At 38.5% G+C, this 14388-nt stretch overlaps 1 protein-coding gene across 1 annotated transcript in view; it reads left to right on the forward strand.

Annotated features, from left to right (window-relative positions):
- The first annotated feature begins 506 nt into the window (after nt 1-506).
- Nucleotides 507-14388, forward strand: part of GYS2 (glycogen synthase 2) — a 49869-nt gene continuing 35987 nt past the window's right edge. The window contains exons 1-2 of the mRNA XM_032855309.1: nt 507-712; nt 10476-10657. Coding sequence (XP_032711200.1) covers nt 592-712; nt 10476-10657 — 303 coding nt within the window. The 5' untranslated portion in view covers nt 507-591. The remainder of the gene's footprint in view (nt 713-10475; nt 10658-14388) is intronic.

The raw sequence follows: 14388 nt of genomic DNA on the forward strand, positions 1-14388 counted from the left end.
ACTATAGTAACTAGGAATAATTTTTTTAATGCTCTAGAAACAGGAACCAAAGCATACTTGGAAATCTAAAGGGATTTAAAGCATAGAAACGGTCCCAGTGAATTCTTCATGGAATCTAAAGTGGTCTGCAAACTTAAAAAGGGGAATTGCTAATCTTGGATCACTTTGGAAGTGATGAAATAAATACTGATGACTGCATGAGTCTAGGAGTTTGGTCAAAAGGACAAGGGCTAAAGGTCTGGATTTGTGTCATGCTCAGCCTATGAGGATTCCACCATCCGAAGGGGTGCTTGCTTAAGCCCCGAACCCGAGGATTTTACGTGATTGAGTTGCTTAGGTTGGTACTGATTGGAGATACTGTCCTCCCTGGACCTGCCCAGAAAGACTGTAAAGAGGAGCTGAGAATTCCTGCTTAAACTGAGAGTTCTCTGGGAGGCACGTTAGATTTTGTTGGACTGGTTTACACCTATGAGAAGTTCCCCAAGTCTGAGATCTTTCACCTTGAACCTACACAGCTCTCAGTACACTGCTCCTGGGATCCCAGTATATTGAATAAAGGATTCAGAAAAGCTTCAGAGGACTGGAAAAAGAATGCTCCGAGGCCGATCTCTATCTGTGACATCCCTGAGTGGGCTTCCTCGGTGGGAAGTTGAAGAACTTCCTGTGGAAGATTTACTACTTTTTGAAGTCGCTTGGGAAGTAACCAATAAAGGTTTGTACTGCCCTGGAAGGTGGCTATTTGCCAGATTGGTGAAGAATGTAGATTAAGATATCACAGGTGACTTTAATGAGAATGAATTGACAGGGAGGAGGAATGTAAACTTACTGAATGTCAATTTTGGTTAGGTTTAACTTTGTCTGTTTCAACAGGTGGCTATAACTTAGATGTGGCTGTGTGTTGGAGGGAGAGAACGTTGAAAATACTACTCGTTGCCAGGGAATGTGCATTTAAGCTGAAATTTGAAATACAGGTTATGACAAAACAGGAATAGAGAGCTAATATTTCATTTTTCAGTTTATGATTTCTCTCAACAAAGAAGCATAACCATGTACTTTATTTTAAGGAGAACCATATGTGATCGGGACCAATGACAAACTTTAATGTCATATACTGTAAAAGGTTATATGACATACTTAGTAATATTGCTAATAATTCACAAATAGCTTGGAATTACAGTTTTAACTTAGCAGCTGCTCAGAAGGCATTACGTCAAGGTCCTATAAGAAGAATGAGAGTATTTCAAACTTAGAGGAATTATATTTGGCATCTGTTCTAATTTTTACCTTATGCTAAGTGTTCAGAGTTCTCACATGTACATAGTCATAAAATTCATAAAATCTCTTTTTTAATAAAATTCACAAAATCTTGAAATCCCAAAAGTGAAAATCAATCCTACTTATGTACAAATGCAGGAAGGAATGTGAGAGAACAAAGCAGTCTTCTACTCTGTAGTTTAGTGAGATGGAAACAAAGAGAGCAGAAACCTTATTACGGAAAAGTGTTTTATGAAGAGCTGTATCTAATGTACTTTTTCCTATGGTGTTTAAATATGTCCACAGTTCCAGGGAACAGAGTCATCTTTGTTATTCATAGATCCCAGAGTAAGACTTGAAAGAAGGTTTTTCTCTACAGAGTAGGCAGGAACTCAAGGATGTAGCTTGTCAGTGGAAAAATTGGGGGGGTTCTTTAGCACCAAGAATCAGTTCAGAGGATCTCTGTGTGTGTTCCAGCACCTAAACAGAGTTCTTCTCCTTCCTTCTTTCTTCCTTTTCTCTCCATTTAGCAAACATTAATGGAGCATTGTTTGCCGGTGCTAGGAATACACTGGTGAGCACTGTTATCCCATGGAGTTTACATCCAGGTCCTGTGTGGGCTGATCTCAGGGCCTAGAACAGTGACTGGTGCACGGAAAATGCTCAAGGGATTTTTTTTCTTTGGAATGAAGGAATGAATACATTTTGCTTTCAACCCTCACTGCCTTTGAAACCTATTTTCTTTCATTTCCCCTACAAGGGAAAGGAAATTTTTTGTGTGTGGAGAAGGGAACAACAAAATTTTACCCAGCTAACAACATCTCCAACATGTCTTTATTTTAATACTTATTACAGTCATATCTTTTAGAAAGTTTTATATAAATGAACAATTATTGTGTTTATCCCTGACAATACATTGACACTATACATAGCTTTTTTTTTTTTTAATTTACTTTGAACTTTTACTTCCCTGCAGTTCATGGCAGTGATAGGAGGCATCTTAGAATCCAACTCCTCTATTTCAAAACTGGAATGGATGACTAAGGCATTAAATGATCAAGCAAATGGAATGGTTGGGACTAGCATTTAGGTCTTCTTCAAGGTCACTTCTCTTTTTTACTACCCACAAGAATTAAAAATTAATATCATTGCCTAAGGAAATGCCCTATAGATGAAAGAACATAGGACTTGCGATCAAAGGCCATAAATTTCTAAGACTTTGAAAAAACATTCTTTAATCTGTCTGAATATCAAGTTTCTTCATGAATGAAATAAATGTACTATGATCCAGCCATCTTATGATGTTTTGTGGCAAACAAGGAAATCTATTCATATCCAAGAAAACAAAAGATTTCTGACAGGGAAAAAAAATCCCATTCTGCTAGAATTCTGTCAGTATAAAATAGACATGTGTATAATATAAAAATGAGAGTCACAGTTAAATTACTGGATATTAATTCTCAGACGTCAGAATAACACTTTCTACTTGTTCATATTACCCTTGACATTTATTGCTTTTATTCCTTTATCCATTTATTATTGCTATTTATTTATTATTCAATAAAAATTCATCAGGTGTTTATTAGGTGTCAGGCACTGGGAAATGAAGAAGATAGAGCTTTACAACACGGAATTGATTCCCAGTCTTCCAGAATTTACAAACTTGCAGGTAGACATTGAACATGCAATTATAGTCATATGTGATGACAATAAGAATAAGAGAAAGAGGGGCTCTAAGATATATATTGAGAACCCACAAGAGACTCTTAACCATAGGAAACAAACTGAGGGCTGCTGGAGGGGAGGAGAGTGCAGGGATGGGGTAACTGGGTGATGGGCATTGAGGAGGGCATGTGATGGCATGAGCACTGGGTGTTGTATGGAACTGATGAATCACTAAATTCTACCTCTGAAACTAGTAATACACTGTATGTTGATTAATCGAATTAAAAAAAGAAAAAGACTACACATTGGGGGCTGGGGAGGGGAGGTTTCTACCTAAATCGGTGTTAGGGAAAAACACCTCTGTAGGGAAGAGACAGTTGAGCTGACACCTGGAGGAGGAAAATCCACTGGGTAAGGATGAGGGAACAGGGCTATATGTTAATATGCAGAGGTGATAGAGTGTATTCTTCAAAGATCTGAGGGAAGCTCAGAAAGAGGAAAGGAGTGGAGGGGTGGCTGCGGATGGGAAGGACCAGCAGGGGGTAGTTTGTGAAGTTTATGGTTAATGATGGGAAGTTCTAAGTAGTGGGAAGTGCTAAGTGGTCTGATGTGTTTTTGATAAACACTATTACTAGTTGCATGAGAGAATAGCAGGAAAGAAAGAGACAAGTTAGAGACTGTTGCTTGGCCTACAATGAAGAGTTTTACACATATGTCAGAGAAGAAAGTTCACTTTTTCCTTTGTTTGTGCCTCATTGCAATGATTTCTTCTCCATAGACCTGCCTAAATCATAGTAGACTAAGGACCAATTATTATGTTGAGGATATCTGAGATTATTAAAAAGACCTTAATGAATATTGACACAAATAATGATTTCTAATTTAATACATGTGAACAACTCTGAAATGTAGTTGCTGAATAAATGCTCTTTTTAAAAATTTACTAACAATAGGGGTGCCTGGGTGGCTCAGTCAGTTAAGCATCCAACTCTTGATTTCAGCTTAGGTCATGATCTCAGGGTGGTGAGATCTAGCCCTGAGTCAGGCTGAGCACTGGGCCTGGAATCAGCTTGGGGTTCTCTCTCTCCTTCTCCCTTTGCCCCTCCCCTTACCATGTATGCTCTCGTGTGCTCTCTCTCTCTCAAAAATAAAAATAAAAATAAAAATAAAAACAGTTCATTTTCACCCAAAGCCAGCAAGTAATATAATACATACAATACTTCTACTTTCTCCCTCCTCAAACCAGACACCATGGGTCTGGGTCACATGGTGTGAACAGCATATGGAAAAACATGAAGACTGCAGTCAGAATGGTGTGGTAGAAACTGATTATAATTGTGAATCTGCTCTTCTGAGGCAGAAGTTCTGAAGGTGGGACTTTGAGAAAAGTGGGCTTCAAGGAGTTTGTAAACCTTTAAAATTGTATCTGAAAATGGCATGTGTAAGTCCTCTTTTGGGGAGAAGGACTGAATGCCTTCATTAGATTTCCAAAACCCTCCATGATGGATGTGAGAACCTGCTTGATAGCTACCTAAGCCCTGGGTTCCTTTTCGTTAACCGGAAGCACCAAGAGCCAAAATGAAAACCCATTTCCCATAAGTATTGTTCCCCAAATGGCTTTTCTCTAGGGCAGAATAGAAAGGATTCCACCTTCCCCAAGACCTAAGATAACTGGTTTTTCTGCGACACTGGCTCATTTTCTTCCTCTGTCCCGCCCACCCACCGCTTTTAAAAATCCATCACTATATTGCTCCAGACAGTTCTTTACAGTTTGGCTGTCTACAGCCTGTGGACTCTCGAGTCAGACTTCCTGGACTGGAATCCCAACTCCATCATTACCTGTGTGATGTTGGATTGGTCTCAAAGCCACTCTCTGCCTCAGTTTGCCCATTTAAAATAAAGGTAATAATAGCACGTATCTATAATGGTGTTGTGAAAACTAAAACAAATACCAACTGTAAATCTCTTAGAACAGGGCCTCGCATTTAGTAAATGCTCTGGCGGTGTTAACTTATTATTATTTCTTCATAAAATGTATTCATCAAAGGAGGAAGTTGGGTCATTCATTTTCATACTGCCTTTCACTTTGAGCAATTCCATGATTCTGTTTTCAAATACAAAACCAGAAAGGGGGGGGAGTTATAGATCAAGATTACAGTAAGTAGGGGTGATGTCCCTTTGCCTGGCGTGGATTCGCAGTGGCCGTGTCAGTGGCATCCAGAGCCTCACCACAAGAAACACAATCCACGCAAACACTATGCTCTGCGCATCCACAGCTTCAAGAGGAGCCCTGTGTCCTCACTTCCTTTTCACCCAGATGACCCTGTCTGAGCCCCTCCTGTCGAGAACATTTGCATTTACCATTGTGGTACAGTCAGGGTGGAGTTAGCTATTGGCTTGCTACAAGCTGTCATCTCCCACTGCCCAAGACTGCTGATGCTTTATTTTGAAGCCACAGACCCAGCAAAGCTCTGGACACTGGGTGTCCAGACCATCAACATTTGTTGACCATGGTCGTCTTTCCTATCAGGTTTGATGCCTCAGAGAAGGATGTCTAAGTGTAGAATGACTACTCTTGTTCTGCAGCTGTCTTGAGAAGGGAAGGCCAGATTAATAGCTCTGTATACTGAAGTCATATAACTTCCCAATTCTGTAACTTTAATTTTTTTAATTTTTTATTTTTTTTAAGATTTTATTTATTTATTTGACAGACAGAAATCACAAGCAGGCAGAGAGAGAGGAAGGGAAGCAGGCTCCCCGCTGAGCAGAGAGCCTGATGCAGGGCTCAATCCCAGGACCCTGGGATCATGACCTGAGCCAAAGGCAGAGGATTTAACCCACTGAGCCACCCAGGTGCCCCCCAATTCTGTAACTTTCAAACATTTTTAAAAGTAATGAAGATTGTCCCAGTTTATATATAAAATACAGTTGATCCTTGAACAACACAATTTTGAGTGCATGGGTCCACTTACATGCACACTTTTTCAATAAATACAGTACTGTAAATGTATTTTCTCTACACTAGGATGTTTTTGAACAATATTTTCTTTTCCTAGCTTATTTTATTGTAAGAGGAGAGTGTAAAATACATATAGCATACAAATATAGGTTAATTGTTTAGGTTATCAGTAAGGTTTCAGGTCAACAAGCTATTAGTTGTTTTTGTGGACTCAAAAGTTATATTTCGATTTTTGATTGCATGGGAGATTGGCACCCCAACCATCCCTTGTTCAAGGGTCAAATGTATATCCTTATTATATATAATATATAGAGAGTATAATAATATATAATAATATTATAATAATAATAATATAGAGAGAGTATAATAATATAATAATGCACACACACATATATACACCCTTTGGCTAGTGTCCACATTCCATACTACTCTGGAGTCCCAATTTTAGCAATATCAGCAGTGTTTCTATATGAAAACTTGGGGTTTTAGCTATCTCCATGGCATATGCCATAGGACCTCATCTTTTCTTTCTTATGAAAGGCCTGATACTTTGCCCTCACACAAAAGATAGCTCCCATGTTGTTTCAGGAAAATATAGATCAATAAAATACAAAGTACATGTTTGAAAGTGAAGAGTAAGTCAATTCAATGTAATTCAATGACCTACACCGGTAAAACAATAAATCATTAAAAAATATGTGTTGGGGAACCTCTGGAATATAGTCCAAATTTGAAAATAGGAATGACTCTATTTCTTTGCCATCACACTCACCTATAAATAGCATGCCAGGAGAGGAGTTTTGGGTAAATGTGGTATCTAGACAAAGTAAAGGCTGAGGGAAATACAAATATGGGGACAGGAAAAGTTACAATGGACCTTGAGCATATGAAATAGTGGTAAGATGACCTCCCCATGGAAAGACTATACATGAAGTAGTCTAGGGGGGAATGATTCATTTACCATTAGGTCTCAACCAATATAGGATTGACTTTTTTTTTTTAATTTTATGTTTTTATCCTGCTACACTGAAAGAGCATAGCCATAGTATTTATGGACCCTCTAAGGTTACTTGGTGACTATTTCTATCAAGGTTGAAGGCCTCAAATGGGAAAAAGAAACAGCAAATTAACTAACAGTGTTTAATTTTGCATCTCAATTCCCACACCTAATCATTTTTTTTTTTGAGTAAATAATTTCTCTTCTCCTTTCGGTCCTTTAACAAATAAAAATGTGTTTGCATTTGCCCTAGTGTATTTGAATTTGAAACACATAGTCTAACAAACAAGGATGCCCTAAGATCTCTGGGCAAGATACATAGTTGCAAATAAAAGAGAGTTTAAAAAATAGAAATGTGAATAAAGCAAAAATAAATGCGTGCCATCAGAACCCAATAACAAGAAGAATGTGAAGGAAATAAGTCTACAGAAGAAATTATTTGAAAATTTTGTGTTTTTATGGATCATGAGTGTGAATAAAGCTTGTATATATATAAATACATTGCTAAGATGTGGCTCAAATACTTTAAAGAAAAAAATTCTTAGTTGTTTTTGCAAATTTTTTCTCTAAATTTGTTTTCTTAACAAATGGTTTTGACAGTTCATGACATTTTCTGGAATTTGGAGAACTATTTAGGCATACTTGATTCTGGCTTCAATTTATGTAGCCTCAGATTTATTGCTGATTGGGTAATTGAATCATTTCTGTTCTGGTCTTTTCTGGAAGCCTCTACATGCAGGGTTTACAGATCATCTTCATGTGTCCCATGCTATTTTCATCATCTGCCATCTGAGTTGTGATTGAAAGTTCTTATTGTTCTTTGTTCAAGTGACAGTTTTAAATTTCTTTACATTTTCTGTAGCATGAAGTCTTTTCTTAGACATGGAGTTCTTAAAGACAAGAAGTTTATGTAGGCTCATGTGAAAACTGTTTGCATGAAATAATTACAAGTTGGGAATTCTATTAGCACCACCCTTTTATGAGTTAATGAATCCTATTGGTATTTATATAACTACCAACATTTGCGTTTTGTGTCTCGTCTTAAAAGGCAGTTCACCAAAAAGTATATTTTGAGTGGTTCAGGCTTAAAGAAAAATTTGCAGATGGCAAATTCTACCTTTTGGCCATAGATTGTGACTATTGATAAGATTTATCATTTATGTACCTCTGGGGCAAATAATACATTATATGTTAATTAAAAAAAGATTTATCATTTAAAGTCTAAATTACAGAAACAGTTTAAGAGATACAATTGCTATCGAACCCTATATCCTGATGAATTGAAATAACTTACAAAAACTGGAGTAAAAATAGAAACCTTTTTAAAAAAATATACAAGTAATAAAATCACTTTAGGAAGTAGAGCTGAAGATTGGTGCCAGGATTTGTGTTGGCTCTGGGATTTCACAGAGCTTTTTTTTTTTTTTAAGATTTTATTTATTTATTTGACACACAGAGATCACAAGTAGGCAGAGAGGCAGGCAGAGATGGAGACAGAAGGAAGCAGGCTCCCTGCTGAGCAGAGAGCCTGATGCAGGGCTCGATAACAGGACCCTGAGATCACGACCCAAGCTGAAGGCAGAGGCTTAACCCAGTGAGCCACCCAGGCGCCCTCACACAGCTTTCTTGAGTTGTTTCCTCACCTATAGCTCATGGACAGAGTACTACTCAAGAAATTGATTCAGACTGCTTCATATTCTCATACTAGTTGATCGCTTAGAGCCAGCACAAGATACCCTGCCTGAGTTTACCGAAGGTCTTCTGCTGGGTCCTCCCTATTCCTCCTGCCTAGTTGCTGCATCTCAAACCTTCTCTTTTGAATGCCTATTATCCTCCCCTTGTCCACTGTGCTCTCAACTTCGGGCCTTGGCTCTAACTCATGTCTTTGCCTAAAAAGTTCTTCTCCATAACTGCTTGCCTTGTTTCTTCACCCTTTTAAGTACTTACTCGAATACTACATTGCATTGAGCCTTAGTCTTTGACACTGCTGCTACAACCTCCCTTTTGCCTCCAAGCTAAGTAATATTTTATCTCTGCTGAACAAATGAGCTAATTGATCCTTAGACTGGTTGATTTAACGAGTTCAATTTAGTCGTTCCCAATTTTTCACCATTATAATGCTTCCATAAATAACCCAATACACACATCTTTTGACACTCTTCTTATTTCCAAAAACAATATTCTAGATGTAGACATGCTGGATCCCAGGGTGCACATAATTTTTTTTTTTCAGCATAACAGTATTCATTGTTTTTGCACCACTCCCAGTGCTCCATGCAATCCGTGCCCTCTCCAATACCCACCACCTGGTTCCCCCAACCTCCCACCCCACCGCCCCTTCAAAACTCTCAGATTACTTTTCAGAGTCCATAGTCTCTCATGGTTCACCTCCCCATCCAATTTCCCTCAACTCCCTTCTCCTTTCTAACTCCCCTTGTCCTCCATGCTATTTGTTATGCTCCACAAATAAGTGAAACCATATGATAATTGACTCTCTCTGCTTGACTTATTTCACTCAGCATAATCTCTTCCAGTCCCGTCCATGTTGCTACGAAAGTTGGGTATTCATCCTTTCTGATGGAGGCATAATACTCCATAATGTATATGGACCACATCTTCCTTATCCATTCGTCCGTTGAAGGGCATCTTGGTTCTTTCCACAGTTTGGCGATCGTGGCCATTGCTGCTATAAACAGTGGGGTACAAATGGCCCTTTTTTTCACTACATCTGTATCTTTGGGGTAAATACCCAGTAGAGGGTGCACATAATTTTTGACTCTGTGTTTTAATAGTCATGGCAGCAATGCCAAAAGGGAAATGAGACACCACATGAAAATATGTATATGAGGGTGCCTCAGTTGCTCAGTCGTTAAACATCTGCCTTTGGCTCAGGTCATGATTCCAGGGTCTTGGGATCAAGTCCCACATTGGGCTCCCTGCTCAGCCAGGAGCCTGCTTCTCCCTCTCTTCCCTGCTTTCTCTCTCGATATCTCTTCCTCTCAAATAAATAAATAAAATCTAAAGAAAATGTGAATGTGAATCATTGGGCTTGACATGAGGGTTGGGCCAAGCATTCCCTCCTCAAAATCTATCATTTCTTTTCTCTTGTCAAAAGGTACCTTGTTGGATACCTTCCAAGGTAAATGGCTCTTTAGCTTGAAAGTTTTATTCATAATATCAGTAGTGGCTGTTACTTGGACATACACTAGCCCCCTCTGGAGCAGTGTAGGAGGAGGAGTAAAAGGTAATTACAGATGCTGAGGGTGTATGTCCTGACAATGGCTGTTGGAACCCACTTTGAAACTTCAGTGCAAATAGAGCTTTAGGTCAAGTTCTGCTTTCTTCTGATCATCTCTTCAGATTTCCTGAAAATATTTGTGTTTCTCAGCTGCTGCCAACCTGCTGTTCTATGAAATGCATGAACTGAACCAAATAGTAACTGTTAGTGTCCTTTAAAAAATTTCTTCTAGAAAGTTAAGGAAACCCTTATACTTGATAAATCCTAAATGCTAATTAAAAATGAGAACTCGTTTCCATGCCTTCATCACTTACAATGAAATACTAACCTGAATGATAAATGGAATCTTTTCTTTTTCACAGTTGGTGGCATCTATACTGTGATTCAGACGAAGGCCAAAACCACAGCAGATGAATGGGGAGACAATTATTTTCTGATTGGACCATATTTCGAGCATAATATGAAGACTCAGGTAGAACAGTGTGAACCTATAAATGATGCTGTTAGAAAAGCAGTGGACACAATGAATAAACATGGCTGCCAGGTAAGGGACACTGACTGAAACTTCACTCTGCAGGACTAGTAGACTGTTATAGGAGAACAGACCACCATTCACATGAACTCACAAGAGAAAACTACCTACCTAGGGAAAAGGAGCAGGTTTGTGAGAAAGAGGATGAATTTGACTGGAAATAGGTTACATTTGAGGCACATTATAAAAATTATCAGGAAATGTCTAATAGAATAATGGGTTTGGAGCTCAGCAGAAGGTAGAGGATATACGTGTTTTGGGGAAAGTCATTTGTGTTTAAATTGTAGTTGACATTATTGGCATTGATAACAGTATTCAGTGGAAGATTACAGACAAAGAGCAAATATTTTGAGCCAAACCTTTGGGAATGTCAACATGTTAGAACATCTACGTTAAAAAAAAAAAAAAGAAAGAAAGAAATGAAAAAAAGAACTCAGAGATTGCACAAGTACAAACACAGCTAGTGATATAGAATCAAGGGTGGTGTGCAAATCCTAATCCTCAGAACCTGTGAATATGTTAGCTTATATAACAAAAGGATTTTGTAGATTTGTATCATGAGGTGGGGAGATTCTCCTCGGTTATCTAGGTGGGCTCGATGTAATCACAGGGGTCTTTATAAAAGAGAGGCAGTAGAGTTAGAATCAGAAAGAAGAGGTGCCAATGGAAGTAGAGGTTGGCCTGCTGAGCTTTGAAGAGAGACGAAGAGGTCACAAGCCAAGAAATGCCTGTAACCTCTAGAAGCTGGAAAAGACCAGGAAACAGATTCCCCTAGAGCCTACAGATGGACTGCAACTCTGCCAACATGTTGATTTTAACCCCAAAGACCTATTTCAGATTACAGACTCCTAAACCCAAAAGATCATAAATTTGTGTTGTTTTAAACCACTAGGTTTGTGTCTTAATCTGTTGCTGTCACAATAGCAATAGGTCAAAACAAGGGAGGAGAGAGTTTCAAGTATGAAGGAGGGATTAAGTCAATGAAAGGTTTAACCAATCTCAGTTAGGGTTAGCAATATTCAGGTCATTCATGGTAATCTTGCTAAATACAGCCTTGAGGGGGAAGAAAGTTAAATCAGATTTTAGTGGATTGGGGAATGAGTGAATGGTGAGGAAAGGGTACAGAAGTTGTGGCAAGAAGATTTTTCTAGGAAGTAAAAGGATCATTAAGTATGATTATATGACTGACTGAATTAATGGTTGAATTGATGAACAGTTGCATTTGAAATGGATAGGAAAGGAGGCAATGATGTAGGAAAAAATGGAGGGTTCCAAAAACTAGAGGTCTTGATGACAGAAAAAGGAATATATAAGCTGGGAGAAACAGAGTGAGAGAAGTGGAGGTATAGATGTTGTAGTCAAGTAACAGAATGCTCAGGCTGAATATTTCCGAGAAGGAATAGTCTCGGTTTTGACAAGGTTAACAGTGTAGCCATGAGCTGTGTAGCTGGAATATCATGGACATGAAGTTCTTTGAAGTCAATAAAGTCAGAAAACTATGAGGGTAACTGTGTAGGATAAAAAATTGGATTTTGAAGTTGCCCAGAGAACGGTGGAAAAGTAGCCAGATGATTAATGGGACAAGGAAAAGTAGTGTATTTGGATAACATAAATTTCAAAGATGTCTTTATACACAAATAAGTTTAGGTGTGATTTTAAAAGTTCTAAACTTTCGGGGTGTCTGGGTGGCTCAGTCATTGAGTGTCTTCCTTTGGCTCAGGTCATGATCTCAGGGTCCTGGGATCGAGCCCCACATCAGGCTCCTTGCTCTGTGGGAGGCCTGTTTCTCCTTCTCCCACTCCCCGTGCTTGTATTCCTTCTCTTGCTGTCTCTCTCTGTGTCAAATAAATAAATAAAAATCTTTTTTAAAAAATCCAAACTTTCTTTATACTCACCCCAGGAATATAGTTTCTGGGGGTGAAAACACGAGAAGCCTTCAGTGAGATGTCCATGTGAGTAGTAGTGTCTACAAGGTCTATGCAAAGCCTGAGATGCAGAAGATTTAACTGAAGGGAACTTGAGGTCCCAGAAGGCACCAGGGAAACCTATCATAGTGAGTGTAGCATAGAGAACCTAAGAAAGTAAGAGAGGGATGCATGTTGTACTACTGGGATGAAAGAGTGAGACTTTGGAGGGGGCTTGTATTTGAAGCTCTCATGAAAGAAGACAGAGATGAAAAGCATAATGGTCTGAATGGTCTCAAAGTTCTAAACGGATTTCTGATGTAAGGATATTTTCGTGTCATAGCCAAGAACTCACTGGAAGTCAAAAGAAGCTGGCTTACATTCTCCAGTGTCAATACTTCTCTATGATTTCAGCTCACTGTATCATATGTCATACATTAGTCAGTTAGTAACTATTCATTGAATGAATACGTAAATCAATGAATGTCCTAAAGAGAAAACAACTGAAAAGGAAAACTCAGTCTGGAAAGGGAAGAGTACATGATGCTTATTAATTACAATGGAAGCAACCGACAGATAATGGGGTCTTTCAGAGTTGTCCAAGGCTAGATGGGAGAGATATCACCATATATTTCTGAGTCTTGTGGAAGAGAATAATGACCAAAAATGGGCTTCCAAATTCCCCAAATTCAGCCTTGGGTAGAGTCACCGGGTCAATATCTAAACAATGTGGACACATTCAGTTTATAGGAGAGTAGCAGATACCAATGAGAAGCTCTTATCTTTTGGCAACTTCCAAGAAGGGTTTGAAGTGACTTACAGAGTTGCATACCATGTAATTGGAGAATCAACCTAAATAAAAGTCAAGACAAAAGGATGAATAAATTACTATAGAAAAATAGAAGCCAAAAGGAAAGTTAAAACTTGGATATACAAGTGATTATGTAATTACAATTGGGAAAAATGATATAGCTAATACATTAGAACTTGTACAAGAAAAAACAGGAATAAAAGAATTCAATTTGAAGAATGTAACAGAATTAGACTTTGAGCTGTTAGATTAAAGAGATAAAGTAACTTGGGCAATATATTTAGTTAAGACACCTGGCAGCACCCATGTTGGGAAATACTTTGTGTCACTTTTTTTTTTTCCTGGTAGGAGAAATGAGAGAAATCATATACATTTGTTTATAGAAATGAATTTTTCTAGCATGAAACATAGTCCTGTTACATAAAGTAAAATAAGTGACACTTTAGACATTACATCCAATACAAATCAAAGATAAAGAGCAGTTCATCTTACAGCCCTATCATAAAAACATGCATGATATTAAATCCTAAAATCATGAGTTCTAGATCACAGGAGAGGAATAAGAAAAAGAAGGACAAAGATTGGGGCACCTGGGTGGCTCAGTAGACTGAAGGTTCGCCTTCAGCTCAGGTCATGATCCCGGGGTCCTGGGATCAAGTTCTGTGTCGGGCTTCCTGCTCAGCTAGGAGCCTGCTTCTCCTGTGCCCTTTACCCCCCCCCACCCCCTTGTGCTGCCTCTCTCACTCTCTCACGCTCTGTCTCTCAAATAAATAAATAAAAATCTTTTGAAAAAGGACAGAGGTTACATAATCTAGATACTTCATTTTTGAATGACCGAATTTACTGAAGGATAAGAACTTGGAGGTTTAGGTGACTAGATGCAGGCTCATTCCAAGTTCAGGCTCAAATATCAGATGTTTTGTGTTACCACTACAGTTTCCTATATAGCTTGCATAGTTCGCTGTTGAATTCTAAATAAAGTTTATATGCTCTAAGCACATATACCGTTTTCCCCCTTGCGTTGCCTG

This window comes from Lontra canadensis, unplaced genomic scaffold (assembly GCF_010015895.1).
Source record: "Lontra canadensis isolate GAN:19392208 unplaced genomic scaffold, GSC_riverotter_1.0 scaffold9, whole genome shotgun sequence".
NCBI lineage: Eukaryota > Metazoa > Chordata > Mammalia > Carnivora > Mustelidae > Lontra > Lontra canadensis.